Below are 21,146 nucleotides of genomic sequence, written 5' to 3'. Positions count from 1 at the left end.
GACTGTCAGATTTGATTAAGTTAATCAGTCCGTCAGTAATGTAGTAATGTAGCAATGTTAATCGAGATATCAAAGAATTATGTATTGATATATATACCCTCAACTCATACGATAATTCATAATATTTAGCACATTTCTATATATATGAACAAACAAAAAAGATGTAGAGTGCCTACTTGCAAATAGGTCCACGATTATCACTTCTGTAAGAATTGCAACTCGGGAGACAGTGATCATTTCAGCAGTTAGTGCAGATTGAACTTAGGTGCAAAAGGTCATGGAAATCATCAAGGTCACGGCCAAGTAAGGAGGCCATCTAATCAAAAGTATAAAGGGCAGGGGCAAGGACAAGGATATGGACATGGCCAAGGATATGGGCAAGGCCAAGGATATGGACAAGGACATAAGCAAGGGCAAGACCAAGGGCAAGGATTAATGTATATGCCACCGCCCATAAATCAATACAATGGACCTCAAATGCCTCAAAAACCTCAACAACCACAATGGTTTAACCAAATTTGATGATCTGGATATAGCCTCTATTTTCATCTAGTTTATTTGTAAACATGCATGAATTAATGAGATGGCCCGTTGCAGAACTATCAAATAAATAGTTCATAGTATTGTTCCAATGCCTTATAAATATAAACATACACTAAGATGCATATATATTTACACACTACAACAGAGAGAGATGAGATAGCAAATAAATAGATCTCTAAAATAGTCATTATTGCCTACAAATTAAAGAAAATAGTAAATTTGCATAGCCATGAGCCATAATTCGCAATATTCTATTCATATATATATGTTAAAACAATAGCTTGATTATTCGATTTATCGATCAGTTTCCCCCACTAACTTGCATCAAAGAATATGTAGTATTTAAGATCCAGACTGCATCGAGTTGAAGCATATCATTTATTTATTTGATTGCATAATATCTGGCTCTTTACTTGACACTATATAATTATGTTACTGTTTTTTTTGCTTTTGCTTTTATGGTTGATTCTATGCTTGGTTTGGCTTTTTATGAGTGCATTTATACGCGCAGATTATGATGATGGCCAAGGCGATGAGACCTAATGGGATGCTCAACCCAAGTATCAATCCGAGATAAGGGCTAGCTGTTTATCTTTATGCCTCTGGGACTGTGAAACCATCTGTTACGACTGTAGGGGAGCTATCAAGAACCAGTCCACCAACGTCTGTTTCAGGGAGTAGTTTTGATGTTACTGCATAGTAGACCCCAAGAGGATCGACATCATCGGGGATTAGAATACCGATTTCTGTGATAATTACCCATTTTGTAGCTTAAACTAAGTGATTCTATTTGTTTTGCCAATGTAGGACCCTCCAATGTATTGGCATATTGCCTCATAGAAGGAAATCTTCCTCTGAGAATAAAGCTAATAGTTAGTTATGGATTTTATTGACAGTCGCAGATATTTTGGGGATTTGCACTTCCAACCTATCCTCTAGAATCCAGGCACACAGCTGGTGCATTGATGAGCAAATTTTGTGCACGTGGCACAATAAAAATCGGGATCGCAAGCATAACAAACCCCCAGCGATTTTGCACGTCTCTGCATTGGGGAGTAATATCCCGGTGAGCATTTTCGACAGGATTTTGGGTTATCGCACTGTTTACAGTTCAGTGGGCAGGCGGCGCATAAAGTCACACTATGCAAGTGTAGCAGGGATAGTTACAATTTTAAACACATTTATTTGCCGATAATTTGAATCTGTTATCGCACAAAGTGCAATCAGTGGTGGATGTGCAAATTAAGCAACCGGCCGAGCACTATAAGCATTTTGGCGTTCCTGAGACAGTTCTCAAAAAGAAGCCCTCGACGCAAACAATGGATTTGGTGATATCTGCAGGGTCGCATTCTGCAGATCCGACGAGGCACTAAACGCATAAATTTTGAACCAAAGTATACCCTATCTCGCATTTCTCGCACGTACCTAAAGTGCTACAAATCTCACAACCTTCTATGCAGGACTTGCATTGCCCAGTTGTATCCACAAAGAAGCTTGGCCTGCATAGAGAGCAATAACTGGCAAATTTGCACGACTAACAATCTGTGGGAGGAGCCGAGCAATCACATAGAACTCCAGTAAACAGCAAGGCGATGATCATCAAGTAAATCAAACTTGACATAGATTTATTGATGGCGAATATGATTGATATAAATTATTTAATCAGAAGTATTGTTGAAAAACATTAGTTTCTTATTGATTTTCGGATATCGTTCATAAGCAATTTCTATGAAATTTTGTATCAATAGCTGAATAATTGGATTGGATTGGATTGATAGGTTTGATAAAAATTGATGAAAAGTGGAATGCTCTTATGTATGAGTAAATTATGAAACTCTTCAGCTGACCCACTGTTTCATTGCTCAATTGTTGAATTAAATATTTAGAAAAATTATATAACAATAAATACTCAGTCGAACAAGCAATATAACCTACTTATTTATTTATTGCTGATATTACTCGACATGAACAGCGCACAATTTCCTCTTAATTTTCAGTTCCTTTTGCTTAACTCTTTATTTAGTATTCTTTCTTCATATGTGAATTCTTAGGGACGCAATCTTCAGAGTATTTCAATACATTTCATTTTTTAGGGTTGGATTTCAAGAATCTATGAAAATTGAACTTTGATGAGTATATATAAATAAGACTTAATAAATATTGCATTTCTCTCCTTAAGCTAACTTCTAATTTATTGAATCCAAATAGCTCCCATAATTTGGTTCTTTCTATTAAAAATATTACTTGATATTAGTACATATATTCCAGCAATAGCACCAAAAAGTGCTAACAGAAACTAAGATAATAAATTATTTATAGATTACTAACAGTTGCTTATGAAATTAATAAGCAGAGCGACTATAATTAATACATTCCAGAATATACTTATACAGATATATATAATAATTTGAATATTAACGATGCTCGAACCCAACACCAACCCCAACAAACATAAACTAAAAGCAACAGCAACATCATCCACCCAGCAGACTATCCCAAGCCGTCAAACAACCGAACAGTCAGTTTATCATACTCTTCATAATAATAGCAAACTGTTACGTTAATACAATATTAATGACTTCTTGCCACCTGAACAATAATTCGGTTATAGTCATAAATATTAGCTGACTTCCATTGATGAGTTGGAGCGAGAGACAATTATAGGGAACTCTGCATTGGAAGAGCAGCGCAGCATTAACTGCAAGCTCACGAATCAGTAACAATAGTAATATGAGGAATTGAAGAAGTAGCTCTTATCCTCAAAGTAATAGATCTCTCATCTGAAACTAACAAACCAGAAGTTAACCGAACAGACATAACAACTCACCCTCAAGACACAATAACTCACTCTCCAGACACAACAACTCACCCTCAAGACATAACAGCTCACCGAACAAACAAATACACATAAACAGACAAACTAAGCAAATTCACAGAAGTGCATTTAACTCCATAAAAAGAACATAGAACTAAATGAGAAACTGATGGAGTATAAATAATACAAATCGAAACAATAGAAGAAGATATCGAATATCCGCATATTCAGTCAGAAGTATGAGGTTGTTGTTGAACCAAAGATAAGTATGATTGTTCATTATGTAGAGCAGAAGTATGTGGTGGAGGTGCAGACATCCGAGACAGATATTGGATGCTTTAATGGCAATTTTATGAGAAGTAGGAGAGTTGTCTCCATGAATGATGTTAATACGAACAATAATAACAGTGCCGCTAATGCCAAGAATCCCAGCAATAACAATAAAATGGGAGCTATTCATATCGAAGATAATGCGAGCAATTTCACAAGGTACTCGCAAATTAGTAGTAGCGTGAACAATCTGAACAATGTGAATAATGTGACGCATACCAATTACTTTCAGCTCTACCAAGATAAGCTTAATCTTTAAAACAATACTAATCTCCTAATGAATCAGCCAACCGCCCGCTCCCAAATATTATCATCATCGTCCAGCCATAAGATCAGCATCAATCGACCCAAGTTCATGAATGAAAGCACTATAAATACAAACTTAAAATTACCCCAACAATCGATCGCATCCAAAAAGACTCAACTCCTCAATAGAATGAATGAGGGAATATAGAACAACCCTGCAAAATAGAATGAAGCGATGCGGATGAACATTATGGGCAATAACTATGATAAACTAAACATCGGAAATATAGCAGAGTCGAACAGCATGAATAAGGCATAGAAACAGAATAAGTATAAAATAAAGAATGAGTAGCTAGAGATCTACCCGATAGATGATGAGAATATTGAGGATATCATACAAGGAGTTTTGGCCTATCTCGGCTGATTTGGGGTTGTGATATGTTGTGATGTGATATTATGTGATATTATGTGATATTATGTGATATTATGTGATATTATGTGATATTATGTTTGTGATATTATGTGAATGTGAGAGTAGTTATAGCATATTTGATAATTTTGATTGAATCTTAGATGCCGCCCAAAAGCAAACCCCAATCCAAGTCAGTAGAGAAAGCCTCGCTTCCCAAAGAAGCACAAACCAAACTGTTTGGCAAAAAGGGCGAAATAGTCCAATAAATTGCATAGTAAAAAGTCGTCAAGTCCAAATCCAAGCTATTCTCAGCTAGCGATATTGGCACAAACTAATCTCAAAGCAGCGCCCATAAATGGAAATATGGCTCAGGAGTAACTCCCAATAAACTCTTCATATCATCATGGAACGTCAATGGAATCAGAGCAGTCATAACGAAGCAAGATCTCCCCAAATATTTAGCAGCATCTCAGCCTGACATTATATGCATAAACTAGACAAAAATTGACGGAAGCGCATTTAATTAGGCAAAGATATAACTGGAAGGATATAATGGATACTGGAATTTCTGTAAATGTTCCAAAGGATACTCAGGAGTGGCCATATTTTCAAAGCATCTTCCCATTTCTGTTTTGGAAGATCTCCCTGAGAAGGAACATTCGCAATAAGGGAGGGTCATCACTATGTAATTCGAGAAGTTTTACTTGGTTACTGCCTATATCCCTAATTCTGGCCAGAAACTTGACAGGCTAGAATATCGAGTCAAGTAATATGATCAATGCTTCCAGAGGCACTGTGAATAACTCAAAAATAAGAAGACTGTTATAGTTTGTGGAGACCTCAATGTCTGCCATCAAGAAATCGATATTGCCCGTCCGAAAGGAAATTAGAAGACTGCTGGATTCACTCCTGAAGAAAGATAGTCCTTCACTGAGTTCTTATCAAAAGGGTGGGTTGACACATTCAGGAAGCTACACCCAGAAGAAGTTAAATATTCCTGGTGGAGCATGCGCACAGGAGGTCGAGCCAAAAACATCGGTTGGCGCTTAGACTATTTCCTGATTGACGAGGAGAGTTTTAAATTCGTTAAAGAGTCCAAGATAAACAATTAAATCCTCGGTAGCGATCATTGCCCAATAGAATTGTTGCTCCAGTAGAAGTGATGCTTATCGAAATCCGAAATATAAACAATAGGCGGCACCTTGTAGATATTATAAGAATAGTATAAAGTAGTATTCTCCAACATCAATAAAAATTCAACTATGTCATTACTTTCTTCTCTTCAATTCCATGGTCTTCTTTATTTATTGTATTTCCTTAATTTATTTGATTCGGCAAGCTAGGCTGTCTCCAATCAGGGGCTTCAGTCTTTTATCCTTTTGCTGTACTGTTTTGGTGTGTCTGAAGTGATTTGCCAATTCAAGAGTGCCTTGATACAGAGCGTAGCTCAATTCGCAAGTTTTTGGTGACTTATACTTCTTCCACTTACTCGTATTGAACTCAAGATATAGTTCGCGAATATAAACCGGACTGATAAAATTCACAAACGCATACCCGATATTGCATTAGTTCTAAGATTAAGCATGCTGTACATTCTTATCAATAGGCAGATAAAAGAAATCGAATTTTTATAAGATTCCTGGCGATCTTATTGAGAACTATTCGAGCAGCATGTCCTGGGTGTATTTGTTTGGGATGTTTTTTATCATTATTGTGGTCCTGCCATCTGATTCAATGGATTAGTAGCAGATACTTAGGGCTTGACTCTACTAGATTGTCACTGTGCGTCGGTTTCGACTGTTGGCTTTGTTTCGAGAGTAATAGTAGCAGTTCTCAATATACTGGGCTTATTCTTGCTGAGCGTACAGGTACTAGCGGGGAGGACTGAAATGATGTCGATAGCTGAGATGAGTGGACTGTGAAAATGTCTGAGATGTGTTATCTGTTTCCTAGGTGATTACTCGGACGCAAGATGAGACAAATTAATCTTGCTAAGAAAGCTCTTCATTCATTCCCTTGCTAGCAACGGAATTGCTTTTACTGGAGTTCGTTTTATTCGTGGAATTGTCGATATACACATCCAGGCCATCATACTGCATGAACACAACCTTCTCACTGAAGCTGTTCCTACATGAAATCATTTTGGATCGAACTTTGAGGGGCTCGGTCAACGAACTCAGCTCTGGCTAAACAAAATGTTCCATCCTGTTAAGCACCATAGTCTTGCCCTCATGCACAGGCCCTAGCTTTGAGGAGTTCATAATTCTGGATTGTTTGCTTTTGAAACATGCGAGATTGCCTTCCGTCAAATTAAAGCTGATTATAGAGCCTGAATTCTTACTATTTTTGGCCTTTGATTTGCAGTTCAATCCTTTCCTCATCTATTATAATTGCATAGAGAATAATGATGCACGAAATAAAACAGAACAAAGCCAAAATGCAGATTCATTCAACAATTCTACAAACTATCCCCATAAATGTTTTTCTGCATTGGTTAAGCCAAAATCGATTCGGATCTTGAAAGCAAGATAAAATCAACATGATTTTTAGTGTGTTATTTATCGAGTGTGTTTTTCATTGGTGGAATATTTGTGAAAGTTTATTAATTTCTGGATCTATGGGATTCATATCCAGCAGTTCAATAGCAATATTAAGTCGATAATAGGTAACGTGGTGGGTGAATTTGACGAAGGAAGAAATGAAAATTTATAAATTTTATGAATAATTCAGAATTCTAATTTTCTCTACTCAATAAACATTAATTTGCACTCTAACAACTTCTTATGTAATTCAGCCACTAAAACAGCAAACTAAAAAAACAACAAAACTTTATTTGCAGTTTAATGATATGCTAAACACACGAAATATAAAAGATATTAAATTTAATAGAATCTGAGTGCAGCAAATTAATTATCAATATCATATAATAATATAAGCACATGAAAAAGTGTTGTGACCATTTCCCGTTGTTGAAGTTCGAGAGAATCAGTAATTTTATTAAGAAGACACAAGTCAGATGCTCATTCAGGAATCATATATCTGTTGACTATAATCTCTGTTTGAACTGTGGTGAAACCAGATGCTCCAAACCATAACAATCAAACATACAAAATAGCAGCTGCTCCGAACAGCATTGGAATGCCCATAAACATCCCATTGTGCTACAGATATTTTCAAAGCAAGTTTATTGCTATTCTTGTGAGTCATATGTTATTGACTTCGAAACAGAAATGATCTCCCCGAACGATAAAAAGAAGATATAAAAAATTGTCGATCTGCATGAAAAAATCATTACTTTGGCATCCAAATACCTTACGACCAAAGCCGAAAAAAAGATACATTAAACTCTCAAAGTCTAAAACTCTCCTTCTAAATAGCATTTGCTCATTCGAAAGGAGTCAAAGTAATCGAAAAAGAATTACGATAATTTAAGGACATTTGGATTGGCGAATATTGGCAACACTTGCTATTTGAACTCAGTACTACAGTGTCTATACGCGACAGTCGAGCTTCATTCGCTATACGACAGGAATTAATATCAGGATTCGTTAAATACTCTCTTCAAAAAGTTCCTGAAAAACAACGACAAAGTATTCAACCCCAAAAGCTTATTATCGCTCCTGTCGAAAGAACACAAAAATTTTAAAGGAATGTAGCAGCAAGATGCATTTGAGCTCTTTGTAATATTGACAAATTCTTTAATAGAGTCAACAACAAAGGTAATGAAATCGAAAGAACCTAAAGAAACGGTTGGGAACTTGTTTGGTTTCAGTTTAGTGAGCAGATTGTCCTGTCTGAATTGTGAGTCAATAAGGTGGATTCAAGATTTCAGTTTGGGAATTAGTATTCCTTTAGGTCGCAAAATCGCGAAAAAGGTCGAATAAGAAGAAAGCCTCGTTGAGATTTCGAAGCAATAAATCGGATAGGAAGGTCTCTATAACCCGAGTTTCAAGTTTAGCAACATTTTTCTCGATTGGTTCTTCGCGCCTTAAAATTTTAACAAGAGTAATTCCTATGCCTGCGAAAAATGCCAATAATCAAATGCTGTCCACCGTTTCTACATAAAAAATCCCCCAGATGTGCTTGTCATAAACTTCAAAAGATTTTATAATAATGGCTCTAAAAATGATGCGGCTGTGAATATACCCCCAGTTATTTCCATAAAGTCATACTGCCTGAACAAACTGTAGGATCTGTAATATGAAATATATGGCGCGGTGATCCATTCAGGAAGTTCAAAAGCAGGACACTATGTTGCCTACACCAAAAGAAACAACGATTGGATATATTTTTCAGATCAGCATGTCAAAATTGCCAACTTCACAGCATTGAAGAACAGCCATCCATATGTTGTTTTTTATCGAAGAATCAAGCAACAACAATAGGAAGCAAAGGAGATGAAAGTATAGGAACAAAAGGGTGAATAAAACTGAATATATTATTATCTTATCATCTTTTAATTATTTTAGTTCCTTTGATTATTTCAATTTAATTTTATAAACCGCATAATAATATTTTGAATAATATTTTGGATAACTCTAATATTGAGACTTTTTCAATAATTTTTGATAATCACATACATACATTTATGCCTAATAACTGATAACTATATTGAAATAAATGTTAATTTATAAACAAACATGAGTATACGCATCATTTCAGAGCCATATTTATTTCATGTTCAAGGATCAGGCTAAACTTAATTCGATGCATTGAATATTTTCGAGACTCTATTTAAAATTCAAACTTATCCTATGGTTGTTAATATAATAAGACAGAGTCTAAATAGGCAGAGGTAAAACTTTAGATTTAGTCCAGATAAACATCTCTGCGATGCTCGTTCCCAAATATCAACAAGTAGCAGTTCTCTTAAGGCTTATCTAACTGCCTGCTTCGCTGAGCATTTGGGTTTTGTTTGATTAGGAGCATGTGAAGTAAAAAGTGATTAGATTCGTTCGTTTCTGGTTTGTTCACAACATTAGAGATACCGGTCATCTATAGTAAACAATTTCATAGTCGTTCGAAATGGTTCTGTTCAAAAAAGTAGGTTTGGAATTACCCTGATGTTACTGTGCAATCTCATCAACTCAGCAGCTTGAGTATATTGTTAAGATCTTAAATGGAAGTTAGGTTCAGGCTTCCATATGAATGTTTGGTTTCAATATCGACTGATGATACTTCGCCAAATTGATGAGATAAACATTATTCTAACGCCACATAATTTAAAATTAAAAGGTCTTCTTTATAAAAATAATATGAGCTTCGAATGTTTAGGAGATGTGTGCAAGTTTCTGTACTTCAATTCCTCAAAAGCAGATCATAAAAATAATAAATCTATGGCAGATTGGAGTATATGGTAATCGATAGGAAAAAACATTTAATAAATATATTTAATTTAATTAAATAGTTAAAATTATTGTATTAATAATGTATATGTCTGATTTGATTATTGTTAATATTAAGGATTCATCAATTTTAGTGTTATGTTTATTGTGCATGAATGTTGGAACTGCAAATAATGTTGCCTATATTTTTGTCAATATGTTAATATGTGTCGAGTATATTCATCTCTATTTATATATAGCCATTATATTCATCTATATTCATGCAGATTCATACTTTTTGAATACATTCAGATGCATAAACTCACAATATAATTAATTAATCATCAATAACCATGGAGGTCAGTGTCCAAACCACAAAGAAACCTAAGAATTTTAGTGTAAACATAGACGAATTTGAGCACTATGAGCAATAGCAAGTAGCCAAAGTTTAGCAGACTCAATAAATGTAAGCCGAAAAGTATGAGCTAAATAATATAATAGAGATCGTCGTATTAAGAAACTCACCCAAATCAACAAATAACTCATCGAAAAACTAAAGAAACAAAACTAAGAACTTACAGTAACAATAACCAAACAAAAAATAAAGCCTAACAAGTCTAACTCCACTAAAGTGACATCAAAAAGCACAACGAAATAGATTGAAAGCACAAAAAGATAACTGATGAATGCATATAAACAAATTGATATGTATAAAGCTGTGCTAAGCAATCTCAAAGGCAAATAAATATCGATCGAGTCAATTGATAAGTAAATTATTGGTTAGTGAAACATAGGGTTCATCAGTTGGAAAACCAAGTGAAAAATGAAGAGATTGTGATTGATAATGTCCAGAAGTAGTTAAAGTATCTTGCGACGATCAAAGAACAGCAATCGAAGTAGTTAAAGGTTTATGAGAATGAGGAAGTGAGGAACTCAGTGGCTCAATTGGAGAACTAAGTTGCGAGTTTGAAGGAGAATATTAAAAATATCAAGAAGAATACGCAGAAAAAGGAAGAAGTCGAGAAGAAGCAACATGCTTATCAGATATAGTTGGAGCGGGCGCTCAGGAAACTCAATGATGAGTACTATCCTGGTAAAGTCCAGGAAAAGAAAGTCTAAAACTAAGAAGATGAGGAGGAAATTACGTAAAGTTAGTGGAAAGCCGCAAAGGATAGGCTGCTCGAATTAAAGAAAACGCACCAAGAAAATGGCAAGCGAATCGATCAAATCTACAGGCAAAAGAACAGATAAATAAAAGCAAAATAATAAAACTAACTCAAAATTAAATAAAAAATGAGGAAATTGCAAACTCTTCGAAACAAAGTTGCAGAACTTAACAAACTAGTCACAGTCCGTGAAAGTATTAACACAAAGAAGCCACTGAAAGATGAAGGAGAAACATTCACCCCAAGAGAAAAGCATGAAGATAAGGCCAGTCTAATTAATCACAAATCTGATAAGAAATCGTAATAGAAACAATAAAGATAAGTGAAGAAGTGGATGGTGCCCCAGGGATACTGCTTAGAGAAAGGCAAGATCATGCCTGACTCGATCTTCTTCTCGGATAAGACATTGCTCAAGTAAACCAACAAGATTAAAATAAAGGAGGTTAATATCTGGCATGACCCTTAGTATATTCCATGTCTCATTCAGTTCTATTATGAAGATGAAAGGAATTAGGTCCATGAGGGTATTCAGCCGATTGCAAATCCCAGTTCATCCTTGGAGCTCACAGCCTTCAAAATGAAAGAAGGCGACTACTTGCATAAGATCAAAGGGTATTTCCTTGAGGGAGAGCTATTCGGAGTAACCCTTACTTCTAAATTTGGGAGGTAATTGACAGTCGAGCAGTAAAATGCTGCATCCGAAGGAGAGCCATTCAGTTTTGAAACAAGGCCCAATGAAATCCCATCTTGTGTGTTCGGAGCGTATGTGAGAAAAAACGGCGATTAAGTGAGAATCTGCCATATTGGAGTGTAGTTTATCACTGATTGGTGAAATAAATTTCCTTATTATTCAAATAGTTATTTTGGCTTATTATATTTCTGATATTAATAGAAAGGCGCGAATATGGGAATCGAGGGTCTTTTGAAGCTATTGAAGCCGATCACTGAAAAAGAACATATTTCATCCTTTAAAAATCAAAGGGTTGGAATTGATATCATGCCTTGGATCTATCGCGGGTGCTACAGCTGCAACTTTGAATTAAGCCAAGATGTTTAATCATTCCGGTTCCTCTATTATCCCCTCGAAATGATATAAATTCTGAGCTACTACAACATCAAGCCTATTTTCGTGTTCGATGGTCGGACAGTCTCCATGAAAAGCTAAACAAACTAGAAGCGAAAAAAGTAAAAGTAAGAGAACAAGCGGAGGGGAATGAAATATCTGAAGGAGGGAAATATCGAGTAAGCGCGTAAGTATCTATCCAGATGCATTTTTATTGACGAAAGAATAATCTCGACTACCATTAATGTCCTGTTCTCCAAAAATATCTAGTTTCTTGTTGCTCCATATGAGGCGGACTGTCAGTTGGCTAAACTGAAGAAACTTGGGGTCATTGATGTTGTTATAAGTGAGGATTCGGACTTGTTGGTCTATGGAATTAACACTATTTTGAAGCTCAATCAAAACGGTGACTGTGACTATGTCGATGTGAATAAATGGAAGCCGAGGGATGTTGACTCACAGTTCTTAAAATAATATTTAGCTATGGATAAGGTGACGAGAGTAGAGGCAGCTGTATTGGCAGGCTCTGACTACCACTCTTCTATCAAAGGAATCGGCATCAAAAGAGCAGTTCGAAATTTATATAGGCAAAATAGTATGAAAAATGTGATTTAAAAATTGAAAACTGAAAAAGTTTACGCATAAAAGATACCCTAAAACTACGCAGAATTAACCCAAAAGGTAAAAATGATATTTCTATTCGCCACGGTATTTAATCCTCTCGAAAAGACACTTGAATACTTGAGTCCTGAATTGATTGCCGAATACAAGCCCTAAAGCCTCGAAAAACAAGAGCTAAACTCGATCGTCGGCGAACAATATTAATAATATATTTAAAAGTAAGTCTTCAATGGCAAAACAGACGCAAAGTAACTTCAAAGAAGACTAGTGAAAACTGTGAACATCCGCGAATTATTCAGTGTAAGCAAATAAAACATGTTGATGCATGAAGCCTATAATAACAGAAGGAAAGAGTAATATAAATTGCTGCAAGATTCAAGAAATTAGTAGCTGCAGAAAAGTGGAAGAGCTGGAAATGAGAATGAATAAAAAATTAAGGGGAATAATATCGAGGTGGAAAATAAAAAGAATATCGAACTGACAGAGTAGGAGAAATAAAATAAAAAAAATTAGAGGAAGAATCGTATTGTTAAGCTGCAGGAAGTTATGAATTCAGTGATGGAAATGTGTGAGGAGGAAGAACGTGAGGAAATGGAGAAAAATGCTAAAAGAGAAAATATCGATGAGGAAAAAATAGGCGTGAGTCATTCGAAGCTGCGGGATTTGATGTCCGGTAATAGCAGAATTCTGGGGTCAGGCTCGAAAATTGAATCAAATTTCTCATAACCTTCCGAAGAAGATAATGCAGATGTGGACGAATAAGAAAGCTCATCATTTTCAGTGGATTTGGCACAACTTAACCCTTTCTCGAAACGCAATATGGTCGAGAAAACTGCAGTGAAATTATAGACAAAAAACAATAGCAATAAAAAAGCATGAAATTAATCCAAAAAATGTTATCCATTCAGTTTATAAAATTGCCTAAACAATATTTGCACATCGATGACTTTTATTCATTAATAAGGATCTTCAAAGAGCTATATTATCAAATAAAAATAATTCTAATATTTATTTGATCATTTATTTTATTAGGCAATTATGAATAAATATTTTTATTTTTAAATTGTCAAAAGATATGGCAACTTTCGATATTTTCGATATTCTCGCTATTTTCTTATTTCCACTGCTTTTTATTTCGTAATAGTTTTCTATTGGTTTTATTTGAGCGTTCTATCATTTAATTAATGGCCTCTGTTAAGAATGCGATCAACAATAAATTGCAGTTGTTTCGGAGAATTTGTATTTTTAATGAGCGTTCCAAAATTAAACAAATACGATTGACATGCAGCATGATTGACTATGGACTGGAACATATGGAACTAAATATATTTTTGTTAAATTGTGGCTCGATGCTGTTAGCTGATTGCTTTTAAATAAAAATTAAGTAAATGTCTAAAGCACTAGAGAAATTTTTTAAAACCTAAAAGAAAATCGAGCATACACAGGCCCCGAAGTTCTTAACGAAGTCTAAGTATCATCCTCAGTTGACCCTCGAAAGTGATTTGAAGGTTCTAAGGGAAACAGGGTCAACATACTGTCAGACCCCCAAAAATAAACAGAACATGCAGGCTGCAGATTTCATGTTTTTAAAAGTTCTCGGCAAAGGCAAATTTGGGAATGTGTTCCTCGCAATGTAAAACCATTATGAGTATAGGCATAAGGAGTCAGGTTTCATATTGGCCATAAAAATAATCAGCAAGAGCATACTCGAAAGCTCAAAGTAAGAAGAAAGCGACAAGATAATGAACCAGCTCATCAGAGAAATTAAAATCCAAATGTTTTTAGAGCATCCTAACTTAATCTCTTTGTACTCCTTTTTCTACGACAACCAAAATGTGTATCTGCTTATGGAAGTGGGATGCAACGGGCAGCTGTACGAAATGATGACTGTGCGCAAGAAGTTCTCGGAAGAAGCAATTTCGTTTCTAATGCGTGAGATACTAAAAGGTGTCAACTCGATGCATTCTCACTTTGTTATTCATAGGGATTTGAAGCCAGAAAATATTGTGCTCCTGCATGTAAGAATATATTGAAGTTTAGGGAGTTCCGAAGATTTGCGATTTCGGATGGGCTGTGTATTGCCCGAAGTAATTCAGATCCACCCTTTGTGGTACTCCTCTATATTTATCACCTTAAATCCTGATGGGGGATTCCTACAATGAGAAAATTGATACTTGGGCAGTCGGCACGCTCGCGTATGAGCTCCTCAATGGAGACAACCCCTTCAAAATCACCAAGAAGTCATAAATCATAAAGATTGTGACAGATGAGCTGTCGATTGGCAAAGGATCAACCGTAGTAAAATCGTTCATCTCGGAAGCATTACAAAAGGACCCGAAACAACGACCAAACTCGACAACAATGTTAGCCCATGAGTTCATCCAAAAGTACAAAGATCTAGAAACATGTGAGGAGCTATGCAACCCCTACAAAGGCATGAACAACAACAATTACTCAGAACATCTAATGAAAAGATCTTGGAGGAAGCCCAACTGAGACCAATTGGATGAAGATAAATACTATAAATGAAGATAATTGTGATTGAAAATTTTTCCAAATACGCCATATCCTTTTTCACAATTGAGATATATTCAATATTATCATGACTTTACGGGTTAAACTTACTCTACGTTGAATTGATAGCTTCCGTATGCTTTGTTCCACATCTCGAATGACTGGAGTAGGCTGTCATTCACTGAAGGTCTCACGAATTATAAGGCTTCATGGAAATCTTTAACCTTCGCAACTGGAACTTAACTTTCCCGGATAGTTTATATTGAATGCAGATGTCTCAGGGGTATCAATGCAGCTTCAGAACACACGTTGTATAAATCGGCTCCTGAATAGCCTTTTGTTAATGCTGAGAGCTCATGCAGATCTTCATTTGATAGAGTAAATGATTGGTTGGCTGTTAATCGCTGTATGAGTTGCTTCCGGCCTTCAAAATTAGGGAGAGGAATATACAATCTTTTAATAAAGCGCCGGCGGACTGCATCATCAAGCTCCTGTGGCAAATTTGTTGCCCCGATTATAAGCACTCGTTCTTAACTGTTTGTTTTGGCACCATCAAGCTCAACTAGAAACTCTGTTTTGACTCTTCTGGTGCTTTATTGTTCGCCCTATTTGCGTGAACACAACAGGGAATCTATTTCATCGATGAATATCACTGAAGGCTGTTTCAAGCGAGCAACTGCGAATAAAGTTCGTACTAACTTCTCACTCTCGCCTACCCATTTGCTGGTCAAAGATGAAGCGGATATAGAAAAGAATGTTGCGTTTGCTTAACTGGCGATTGCTCTGCCTATCATTGTTTTACCTGTGCCTGGAGGGCCGAAAAATAAAATTGATTTTGGGGGAGCTCGAAGTCCTGTGAATATGTCAGGCCTTAACATTGGCCATACTATCATTTCATGGATTATCTTCTTAGCGAAGCCTAAACCCGCAATTTCTCCCCACTCGACCTTCGAGTTTTTTTACACAATTTATGACTAAATCATTTGCACTAACTTCGTCTATAGGTTTTTAAATCTTGGATCCATTTAGTTTTAATCTTCCTAGCCTGAATTACCCCCTAATTTTTATTTCAATGGTGGCTCGTCTGCTTTTTTGAAAGGAGGCACAAATTTTTTCCTAAGAGAAGTTCCCTTGGCAGCGTTACTTGGCAGAGTGCTGGCTGAAACAAACTCGGGGATGCTTCTCTTAGCCTATTACTTGGTCAGAATCTATTGTTTTCTCTGAGCATTCATCGCCATCGTTCCCACCGTCCCAATAATCTCTGTGGATCCCAGAGTGCTATTCACGTTACTTTTCTTATTCTTATCATTAATTCCCCAATTAATATTATAACTGCCTCCCTTGTAATTGCTCTTCTCCTTGATGCGCTGATTGCATTACTGCATTTTCATGCACATCAATAAATTGCATGTATTGTCTTCTATCTATGGCTTCAGATTGTACTCGTATCGATTTTGGTAGAGCAACAATTGCATTTCTAAAAGATGTGGTAATATTTAGTTTATTTATATGGGGTTATTACTGTTGTTTGTGTGGGATGGTTGTGATGAGATTGTGGAGCGTACTTATAAGCGAATTCTGTTCAATTATTGTAGGAATTGTAGGTTATTCTATGTGAGGTTTGGCAGCAGATTGTCTGGTTTTTTGTTGTTGTTTTTGTTGCTCATTATTAGGAAGGGTCTATATTTTGGAAGGAAGTTAACTAATTAGTTCAGTATATGTAGTAAATAGTTGTTCGTTAACTCAAAGTGAGAAGTGCGCGTATTGCTCGTATATTAATTATGAGTTTGAATTAGTCACATTAGCCAACTATTAATGTATATCAATTTATCTATGGGATGTGCATATTTATTTATATGTTCGCATGTGCATATATCCATAAATATTTATGTCTAAAATCCAAACAGCCTTCAATCAGTTATTACTCATTTTCGCAATTTTGAATATCTTTCGCTTGTCTCCCACAACGGCAGTCGTGTTCATCACTGCCTTCAAATACTCCTTATTCTGCTCGGAGAGTTCGTTGAAAGTGTTCTGAAGCACTTGCCCGTATTTTTATTTGATTTCTTTAATCTTTTTTTTGAAGTACTAAACTTCGTCGATATTATCGAGGCTGTTGGTGACGAGGGAGTCGATGATTTGGTAGTCTCTTTCTTCATTGGTGATTGGCTTACGAGTGAACAGATCTTTGGAAGTGGACATAAGTTGCATCAGACTGACAATGGAGTCCAGAATAAATGTGAAGCGATTATGAATGAATGGCAGTTCAGCCATTGAGAGTAGCTCGCTCAAACTTATAATCATCGTGCGGCATGGCTGCTTGAGAGTGCAGCAATGGATATTTTGCAGCACGGTGTTCAGCAGAACATCGCAGTCTTCCAACGAGAACCACTTATACCCCATCATTATCATTAATGCGATTCCTGTGATCAGACTGAAAATTATGAAATATGTGTTACTTCGATTTGAGGATGTTTGTCTTGATGGGGGAGCTTTGCAACCGGCTGTCTAACGCTTTGCCAATTTTCATGTACATTTCGGAGTCTAGCACTTTGCCGCATGATAGGATAAGTCCATGCAGAATTAGCACGCCTTCGCAGTTTTAGGCCTCGTTGTGGTTGGCAACTTATTTGGGAGAAACTTGAAATGTGATGGCATTCATGGAAGCAATGGCCATGTCGATGATCAAGTTAAGAGCTTGAGGGGCCTGCGCGAGGATGTTGTTACCGTATAGCATGAATATCTGGAGAGTCTCGAAAGTATGGCCGAATAGCATCTTCAGCTGGGAGTAGAAGAGCTTGGGGATAATGTCGAACATGATGAGCTCGTTCTGGGTGACTTGCTTAGATTTGCGGATGCAAGAGGACATGAGCATGAATATATTCTCCTCATAGTCGAGTTATCTCTTGCCATCGATGAATTGCAGCAGGGGCATGATCGCGGATTCGATTTAATTGATGTACTTGGGGACAAACAGTTCGTTTTCGGAGATATCGGTGATGATGTTCCAGGCTTTGTTTATGTTGAGCTGGGTGATGGACTCCGAGTTGAGCGACGACTCTTTGTAGATGATTTCACTGAGGTGCTGGACTGTGGAGATAAGGATCTACGGGTTCTACTCCACTTAGTAGTCCTTGTATCTATGTTATTAAAGGGTGTGTTTACTTATACAGATAATAGAGAGTCTAGAGGATCTTGGTGGCATTGTGGTATTCGATCTTCAGCAGATAGTTCATCAGTTTGATGAACTTGATGCCATATTTCTATTGGTCGGCATACTCCGCCAGGCCATTTTTGGCATTCTGGTCGTCCAAGCTGATCAGCACTATCACCAGGTAGTGGCACATCAGCTTTAGCGCATCCGAACACTGTTCTGATATCAGAATCTTTTCTACGATTTGGGTCAGTGGAGGCAATACATTTTTCTATATGCCTTTCACCTTGGGCAGATACTTGTAGAGGACCACCAACAGCATTAGGTATTCCAAAGATTTTTATTGCTTCTATTTACTTTCTTACAGCTCACGATCCGCGTTCTTGGAAAGAGGCAACTATCTCGCACAGATCACATTCATTAATAATGTCACCACCTCCTCGATAGTATTTTCTCTCGTTGCTGCAATGTCCCTCAGGACACCCATAAGGCAGAGCAGTAAAGTCTTAGGAATTTGTGGTTTTGATTCGGCTGAGTCATTTTTAAAGACGTTGAATGCAAATTAGAATATTTCTGGCAAGGTACCATCAATATGCTTGCAGTAGGCGTTGAGCAAAGTCGAACTTACTGTTCGAAGTGTGCTGTAGCTCTCTACTTACTCATAGCCTTACGCATCGAAAATGTTATCTTTTTTCCGGTTTGCTAAATACTACTGCGGGTCCATTTAGATAATCTGCAAGACCTCGCAGATAAAATCCTCAGGTTCAATCAGGTAGTTTTCTAGGTCATCAGGGGAGAATATCAGAGTGCTGAAAATGCAGCCGTTAAGGATGTTTTATTTCTACTTACGAAAAATGTGGTAAAATACATTGCAGCGGACTCCAATCATTAGGGCATTAAAGATCTACTCGATTAACTTCACAGTCGCTCTGCTCTTTATTTTGTGGTATGGGCATTTCGAGAAGAGTGCCATAGCACTCTGAATGAAAGTTGGGAATAGTTATTAGTTGCTGAGTAGAGCGTTTGCTAAGATCATTTTGGGTTATTTAAAGTTTTGAATTGTGGCGCGCATTAAACAAGAAAGACCTGTGATGTAATCTGCCTTGATCGAATGTAGAAGTTCGACTAAGTCGTTGTCTTGATTTTTTTGAAAGAAAATAAGGCTTGTAGGCAGTTAGTTCGCAGCGAGGGTGAGCTCGAGACTCAAAACAATGAGCTTACACAGCTCGTCGCTGTAGAGGAGCTTGAGAGCATGAATGTCAGCATACATGATTTTGCGAAGATAGAGTTTCATGGCGTATGAATAGATTTTAAGAATCCGGAAACTGAGTAATAAGATAAACTATTTACCAGCGAATTGTGTTCTATCTTTCTTGTTGTTCGGCCGCATTTTTGACATGATAGATGACTCGAATGTTGAGGTTGATGAAGTTAATGAGGGAGATCTTCAGGAATTCATTAAATTATTTTGTAATATGTTTTGTCGAACCCAAAATCATCTGGGCACAAAGACCCAAAAATTCATATTTTATGGCTGAATCCTCAGATGAATTGGCAGTTTGCAGCATCTCCACGAAGTTTGACTGGAAATGATTCCGGATTGTGAACTCGTGGTCGTTTGTTAGGATCGCCTCGAGGGTTGAGGAAAGATGCTTCATGAGAGTTATCTAAACTGGGTTTTCAATTAGGAATGCGACTAATATAGTAGACATCAGTTTCAGCTTTTCTTTATTATTCTCCTCGAGGTAATCTCTCGCCATTTTCATGGTGTATACAACTGCTGCTTTATGAACATTGTCTATGTTGGGTTACATCTGTACATGGGATTGTTGATTCCAAAGGGATTCTGAGCAGGTTTGTAAGAAAAATAGGGTCACTGTGCATATTCTTTAGGTTCTTCTAGGCCTCACCGATGGATTAGGTGGAGCCCATCAGAGTTTTCTGCAATAAGTTCATGATTATTGCTGGGTCCGACATCTCCGACTAATAATTAATGAATTTTTATAAAAACTCCACGCCTGCCCATCACCAGATTTCACCCAAAATTAAAACAGCGACCGCATCCTGTAAGAAATAATAATCCAATTTTAATTATTTTCAGTATTTGCCATGTTCAATTCAAATGTAAGTGTAAATAAGTTGCGATTTCAATTTGTATATGTGTATCATAGAGGCTTTTGAATGTAATTTCTGAGCCAATCAGATTATAATTTGGGGCAGGATTGGATTCCAACAATATTATAAATTTTTAAGGCTCAATAGATATTCATTAATTTGTTAAAACACAACATGGCTGGACAAGGAAAAGGTGGAAAAGGAGTTGGAGGAAAGGGAAAAGTCGGAACCAAGAGAATCCAAGGCAGAAAAACTGCTAAGGCTTCAATTGAAGGTATCACCAAGCCTGCCATCCGAAGATTGGCAAGAAGAGGTGGAGTCAAGAGAATCTCCTCTTTTGTCTATGACGACACCAGGCAAGCCCTCAAGGGATTCCTCGAAGGTATTGTCAGAGATGCTGTCACATACACCGAGCATGCCAGAAGAAAAACCGTCACCGCAATGGATGTCGTCTACGCCCTCAAGCGACAAGGCAGAACTATTTACGGATTCGGAGGTTGATACTTTATCATTCGTATGTTTTTATTTCATTTTTGAAATTTAACTGCCGGGAACATTTTTCGAAATCTCATTCAGGAAGATTCTTTAATTTAAATAAATATAAATCGTAAAATCGAAGGAATCACCAAAAAGTTATTTATTTATTTTCTCAATTTCTTATCCACTAAATTCAAATGATCTTGTTCGATTTGAAAACACCTTTACTGAATACCAGCGTGGTGCTTGAATGACATGATGGTCTTTGATTATCGTTGCGTTTTCTTTTTGTAATTCAAATATTTATTCATGTGAAAGATATTGGTTATTTCTCTTATCTTTATGAGAAGATCGTCCATCTTATTA

General features: G+C 36.6%; 1 protein-coding gene across 1 annotated transcript; it reads left to right on the top strand.

Annotated features, from left to right (window-relative positions):
• Positions 1–20,477: 20,477 nt before the first annotated feature.
• Positions 20,478–20,822, top strand: LOC148298286 (histone H4, minor-like). Its single transcript, XM_088276991.1, has one exon. The coding sequence runs from the start codon at positions 20,478–20,480 to the stop codon at positions 20,802–20,804; it is 327 nt and encodes a 108-aa protein (XP_088133117.1). The 3' UTR covers positions 20,805–20,822.
• Positions 20,823–21,146: the final 324 nt, after the last annotated feature.

This window comes from Brachycentrus maculatus, unplaced genomic scaffold (assembly GCF_059751285.1).
Source record: "Brachycentrus maculatus isolate JH-2025_06_01 unplaced genomic scaffold, ASM5975128v1 h1tg002240l, whole genome shotgun sequence".
NCBI classification, from domain to species: Eukaryota; Metazoa; Arthropoda; class Insecta; order Trichoptera; family Brachycentridae; genus Brachycentrus; species Brachycentrus maculatus.
Note: the sequence above shows the minus strand (reverse complement) of the source record. Positions and strands in the feature narration are given on the sequence as shown.

Coding starts and splice junctions, on each gene's coding strand:
- LOC148298286 (XM_088276991.1), top strand. CDS start 20,478: ATGGCTGGACAAGGAAAAGGTGGAAAAGGAGTTGGAGGAAAGGGAAAA.